A 6552-nucleotide genomic window follows, 5' to 3' on the forward strand; every position below is an offset into this window, starting at 1 on the left:
AAGTTAACATGTAGTTCACCAATGTTAATAGCAACAATTATTAAAATAATTCATATTATTTTGATAATTATTATTATTAACATTAGTACACTAAATGTGGTGCACTAATATTAATAACAACAATTATTAAAATTGCATCAATCTAATTAGCTTCCAAATGAAGAATGAACCTATGAGGAACTATTAACTAGATTAAATATGATATTATAGGAAGGGTTTTGCTTGCATGGCACTGATACCATGTTAGTGTTTATCAAGAGCTACATGCAAAAAGTTAAACTTCAAGAAACTTATGAGCATAAAAAGAGCCAAATGAATATTATCAAAGAGTTTAATATTATGTACATAGTAGGCTTGCATATATAGGCAAGCTAGTGGAGGTAGGCAAGTTGAACACATCAACTAACTATCCTTTCATGGATGTGACACTTGTTAATTAACTTGATAAATATTCTAGTAAGCATCATGTTTGTATGCAAGAGGTGTCTCACTAAGTGAGTACACATGTCTCAACCACATGAGGCGAGATAAATCTCCAAAATACCTAAGTAAAATAAAGTTTATAATTGAATAGGTCAAACTAGAAAGTGATAAAAATTAACTAGTTAAGAAATGACACTATTTATACTACCACTTACCCTAGACTCAAAAATTCCAATTATTTACTAGCCTACATAATTTCCATACATTCGCCCATGATTTCTATATTCAACATCCTTTATTCTGGGTCATTTTTATAGAATTCTAGATCATTCTTGTATGGCTAATCAAACACAAAAATACAATTTTAATAATTAAATTGCCAACTCTTATCCTTTCCTTATAAACATTTGGTGTTGACTTTGTAACACTTGAACAATGATCCATCATATCTAGCCCTTAAAAAATATCTATTTTGAAATTAACTAACCATTCAAAAATCACTAAATATGCTTTCACATTAATATGGAATATTATGGTTTGATTCTTTAAATGAAATTAATGTATTGTATTAAAAAATCAACATCTAGATATCTTTATCACATCTAGAAAGCTAGTTTAGTTAAAGGAGTTGACAAAAGAGAATGGAAACCTTTTGATTTAATGATATCCCCAGGGTGGTTATAAATGCTCCAAACCCTTAACAATCAACAAGATGTAAAGAATTTAGTAAATTAGAGACCAAAATTTTACATTATACTAAACAATATTTAAGCTTATATATTAGACGTGTATATGATATAAAATTAATCTAGAATCATGAAATCAACTTAAAATCAACTACAATTTTATATAGAATCTTAAATAATAAACACATACTAATTATCTTTTTTTTAATGCAAACATGAGTAGAATATACACTACACTAAGCTTATCTTAATCATTATTTTAAAAATTATATACCTATAAACTTATACATTTTTATTTTCTAAAATAATATTAACTTATACACTTTATTACTCTCCACTTTTCATTTATTAAATACAAATTAATATGTGCAAATTCAATCATATTTATTTAATTACATAAAATGGAAAGGTTGGGATACTTTACAATATCTCACAATCTATGAGTTGGCTATACTCTATTTCAAAAGGTCGTTACTTTTTTTTTATTAAGATAAAACAGGTTTTACACCATCTCGAAACCCAAATTCAAACAAAAGATAATTAAACCAATAGGGAACCAGAGCGTAAACAATGACCCAATGGCATTAGAAACAGGGGAAACACCCCACAATAACCAACAACAAAAAATAAGAAAACCCCAAAAAAACAACCAACAACAAAAATAAAAACTAACCAAGAGCTTGCGTGAGCTCAAAATTCTTCTAGATTATATTCTTGTTTATTTCTTTGAGCTCCTCCATGATGAACCTTGTGGGGCTCCTCTCTTGGTTCTTGCATCTAGTCTTGGTAGAAGGTCTAGATGAAACCTACATTTCCACCCCTTGTGAGCCTATCTCCAAAATTTGACTTGACAATTGAAGGTGACATGCTACTAAGCGGTTGGGCTCTCTGAACAACAATTTTCTTATTAACCTTTTAAAGACCTTTCACACTATTATTCTTAGCCTCTTTTCTTATTTCTATCAAACCCCTGAGATTTCCCTTTAATTCCTCCACACTCTTCTCAAGATTAGCAATTATTACCTCATGCTCGGTTTTCATAACTCTCACATCTTATGTTAGTTGTTTAGTCAATCTCAAGAGCTTGTCGGTTTTGTCCAGCATAGGATTCTCTATAAAGGTGTTGATTATGTCATTAATGCCATGTTTGATGAAGGCAATCTCAATGATTATCCAGTGAAAACACTTCTCCTAGTTGTTTATAGAGTTAGCCAGGAGAGCTTTAAAGTCTGATTCATCCTTTTTGTTTTCTCCCGGGTCCACATTAAGGAAAATATCCAATTTGATTTCATCTTCCCCTTTACCTTTTGACTCCAGCATTTTCAAAACTTTTTTCTTTTTTGAGCTCTAAGGGCCCAACTCTTTTGGTTTAGAAGGGGGAGTTTTCAACTTATTAGTTGCAAGTCTAGGGTGGGGTTTTCTTTTTCTACTACTATTGGTGCTGAGAGTATTTTTCTGTGGGGGTCCCTCTTCCTCCGAAGGCTAGTAATCTAGGCCATCAAACACATGAAGATCTTGCTAGTCCATGGCCTTCTCATGCAACTCCTTCTCATCAATCTTAGTGTCCCAGACCACATGCACATCAAGGCTATCCGAGGAATTAGGGGTGTTCACAACAAGGGAAGGCTTAACCTCATGTGCTTTAGCATATTCCATAATAAGCAGGATTAACCCCTCATGTAAAATAGGGTTCTCATTGTTTTTGGCATGATTTGCAAGACTATGCTCAAGCGAGGAAAGTAAATAAAAAGGCAAAGAAATTTTCCTATCATGCCTAAAATGATTTAGAATCTTAAAATGATAGGAAAAAATGTTGGCAAAATAGCCATCCAGAGTGATGTACCTCATTATAAGCTCTGTCATTTTCGCCCTAAGATTCAAGAGGTATTTTCTGTTATAGCCCCCATTAGCCATTTTCATTACTCTATCCCTTTCGCTCTAATTGTCAAAGAAAATTGATAGGGCTTCCTCCGTCGCCTTCCTCTCTTGGTAGAAATTTTTTCCTTCTATTTTTAAACCAGTAACCTCCGCAATGAAAGACTCGATGATTTGAATTTAGCACCATAAGCACCGAGAATGCCTTTATGCCAGCCCTTTACAAACTCTTTGCTCATTCTGGGGTCCTAGCCATGAATTGTTTTTAGGTATGGCACGGGACCACCATCTGAAATTTCAGTCCACAGCTCCTTGTTTTGTTCCCATTTCTGGTAAGATGACAATTCCATTCTATTCTTATCTCCCCCCATAATAAGAGTGCCAGTGCAACTTTGGATATTCACAATTTTAATCCCAAACTAGAACCAATAGATACAAAACAAGACTGTGAAGAACAATCTAGAATGACGGTTCCACTTATTGCACGAAAAGCCTTTACTCATTTGATAGAATGGCATCATTAATATTTGGCCATTGGGCAAGATTTTCAGCATCCCTTCTTATCAGCGCACACAAGTGTATTGGGAAGGATTCCCCTTCCGTCCACCATTTGATTTCCTCATACACCACACCAAGATGTGCCACGTAATCCACAGGTATATTGCCTTCCTAAAAAACATGAGTAATTCGAATTTCATCCAGTTTGGCAATCATAGCGAAGCGCTCCTGGACAAAATGTTTGATTGTCCAACTAAGAGGCGTCTTTTTAATCAAACAGTTAATGATATTAAGTGAGTCGCTTTCTAACCATACCTTTTTATGCCCTCCACGAATAGCTAATTGAACCCAATGTAAACAGCGTTTGCCTCAGTTCAAAAGGTCATTATTAATTCCCGTGCAAGTGAAATTATTTAGTTGTGTCGGATGCAATTATATCGGGAGTGATAATAGTTTCAAAAAGTATTCATGTAAGTTAGTTTCCTGAAATACTGGTGTAAGCATAAATTCAACTATTCCGTATCCATTTACTATAATCTTTGTGAGGCATAATTAAAACTCCTTTTCAGAGGCGATCAAGATAATAAAAACCATATTGATTTGACGTTCCACCACTACGCTTCAAATTTGACAAATATATTACTGATATATTCCACTTTAGTAAAAGATGACTGGAGAGTCGAGACAAACAAAACTGAAATAACTAAAAAACACTCACTCAGTGTGTTCATGCTCTGGCAAGTTACAAAACTGAAGGGTTCCTAAACAGTTTATCTATAATGCATATATTTTGGTCTAACAGCGCGAGCCTTTTCTGCAGGTGAGAACACCTGAAGTTGCAGTCATAGAGCCCACAATAGACGAAGGCCTTGCCGCCATACTCGAAGCTTTCGCATAGTTTGATGATGCTCCAGCCCCTGATGCCCTGAAGAATGCCCCATTCAACATCAGATCTCCAACTGATCTCCAATTGCCATTTGTTGAATCTTCGCGCTTTGTCACCTGCACTTTACCCATACCATAATTATTGTGTATTCATTGTATAGTAAAGATATACATTAGACACAAGTTATAAAGGCCTTTTACCTCCTTGTGGAATCGATTGTCAGGGGCAAGGAATCTGTTTCCCTGGCTGTTAATGGTGGGGTTTGCACTCCCACCGATGGCGTACATTTCCCAGTGGGTGTAATCATTGTTCACCACATGGAAGTATCCATGTCGGCATCTGTATCACAACATTAATTTCTTAAACTTAAAAGGAGTTTAAACAAATAAACTTTAGCAAAGTTGTATTGGTTATTGTGCGACGAATACGAAGTTCTAAATTTTTATTCATGCCTGGGCATACGCTGAACAAGCCCTTCTCCAAAGTGGTTGAATGCAATGGTTACTTGCATTTTGACGTCTTGGGTATAGGCGTCGCTGTGTCCCAGGAGCATCACCTGCAGAAGAAGCCACTAAATATTTAACTTGAGAAATAGCTTCTTATTGACAACTTAAAAATATACAATTGTGAAACTTATTTTTAAAGAAAGTAAATTTATGGCAGAGCAAACGAGCAGTTCTGAGTACCTTGTCATGGTGAGTGAAGAAGCTGTTTGAAATGGTGATAGCAGTGGACCCTCTGATTGCGTCGATCAGTCCATCTGTGCAGCTGGACAAGGAACAGTGATCTACCCAGATTGCACTTCCTCCAAAGATGGAAATCCCATCTCCATCACTCCTGGTTCTATACCCATAATGGGTAGGTGAGCTCCTAACATTTGTATTCCCCGCAGGTTTACAGTCGTGGATATGAATTCCATGAATGATGATATTGTTCACATACTGTATTGTAATGCAAGCTCCATTTGCTATATGAACGTTGGCCCCTCTGCCGTCAATAGTCTTGTAACTGTTCATGATAAGCTCCTCCTTGAGCTGAATAACCATATCTCTTTGGAAAATAATCCAGAGAGGCTCGGTTTGAATAACAGCGTGGCGCAGAGTGCCGGGTCGAGGATTGACGGGGTCATCGTCATTTGGATCTGTAACTATATAAAATCTTCCATTCTTCCCTCCAATGGCGTTTTTGCCAAATCCGATGGCACAGTCGGCCAGTCTCTTTCTGTTATTAACCCAGTTGGGATCACAACGCCAACAGTCGTCTATGGGGTTCCCCGTTCCGCACGACAAATAGCTCAGCTTTCTTCTCGAACTATTTAAACTCCTGCACAGTAGCTCTTGAAATTCCTAAATAATCTCAAATGGCTACAACATATGGTAGCTGTAAAATAAAACTAGAACTTTTCTGTTTTCTGAATTTAAACTTACAAACAACATTTTTTCAGCAATACATTTTTCTTACATACAACGACAAATACAAACTATCCAATAGCATAATGATATGGGTTTGTCTATAAGAGCTGTGCAGCAACTACAGTTACAAGGATACTATTATAGAAAGTGCAGTAAAGAAAGTAGCAAGCAACAGCATAAGAATAAATAGAAGCATGTAATTAGGCATTTTACATTGTAGTCCTGAACAGGACAAGACATTAAATTTCATTTTCATACTACATTCTTGAAATGCACTAAAATGTCTAAAGGATCTCAAAGACGACACGCGTACCTTTCTACCATTTGAACTACAAGCTCTGGCTTCTCAACATGATATTTAACACCATTTTCAGCCTGCGTCATATTTACAAAAGTTCTAACTGATTTCGCCATTACTGACTTGAACAAAAAGAGGGCAACTAAAAGAAGCAATAGCTGTAAGGCTTGACTGGCGGCCATTTCGAATGAGAGAAAACCTTCAATGGTTATACGACATGCTCTGGCTTTGAGCTCTCTTATATAGAAAATTAGTCTCTGTAAAATCTGTATCAAACGGGGAATCCTGACCCCACCCGTTGACAATCTGGTTATATGAACATTATCGCATTTTAAGGTGGTAAGGGACATGAGTGGCATCCAGGATTATCATTGAGCGGTTGATCATTACTCAACAATGATAGTGAGTAATGATGTGACAGAACGATATCTACTGCCGTACAATGAAAATTAAAGAGATCGGTCTCTAACTGTA

The 6552-nt window shown here is 35.9% G+C and overlaps 1 protein-coding gene across 1 annotated transcript; it reads right to left on the bottom strand.

The window, feature by feature from the left end:
• Window positions 1–4108: 4108 nt before the first annotated feature.
• On the bottom strand, window positions 4109–6349 carry LOC131068887 (probable pectate lyase 5). Its single transcript, XM_058004160.2, has 5 exons — window positions 6094–6349; window positions 5055–5691; window positions 4821–4924; window positions 4569–4707; window positions 4109–4484 (listed from the first exon to the last, which is right to left on the bottom strand). The coding sequence occupies exons 1-5, from the start codon at window positions 6258–6260 to the stop codon at window positions 4278–4280; spliced, it is 1254 nt and encodes a 417-aa protein (XP_057860143.2). The 5' UTR covers window positions 6261–6349; the 3' UTR covers window positions 4109–4277.
• Window positions 6350–6552: the final 203 nt, after the last annotated feature.

The sequence above is a fragment of the Cryptomeria japonica genome, chromosome 3, assembly GCF_030272615.1.
Source record: "Cryptomeria japonica chromosome 3, Sugi_1.0, whole genome shotgun sequence".
Taxonomy (NCBI): Eukaryota; Viridiplantae; Streptophyta; class Pinopsida; order Cupressales; family Cupressaceae; genus Cryptomeria; species Cryptomeria japonica.

Coding starts and splice junctions, on each gene's coding strand:
- LOC131068887 (XM_058004160.2), bottom strand. CDS start 6,260: ATGGCCGCCAGTCAAGCCTTACAGCTATTGCTTCTTTTAGTTGCCCTC. Junction 5,692..6,093: donor GTAGTTCAAATGGTAGAAAG/GTACGCGTGTCG, acceptor GCTACTGTGCAG/GAGTTTAAATAGTTCGAGAA. Junction 4,485..4,568: donor ACAATCGATTCCACAAGGAG/GTAAAAGGCCTT, acceptor GGTAAAGTGCAG/GTGACAAAGCGCGAAGATTC.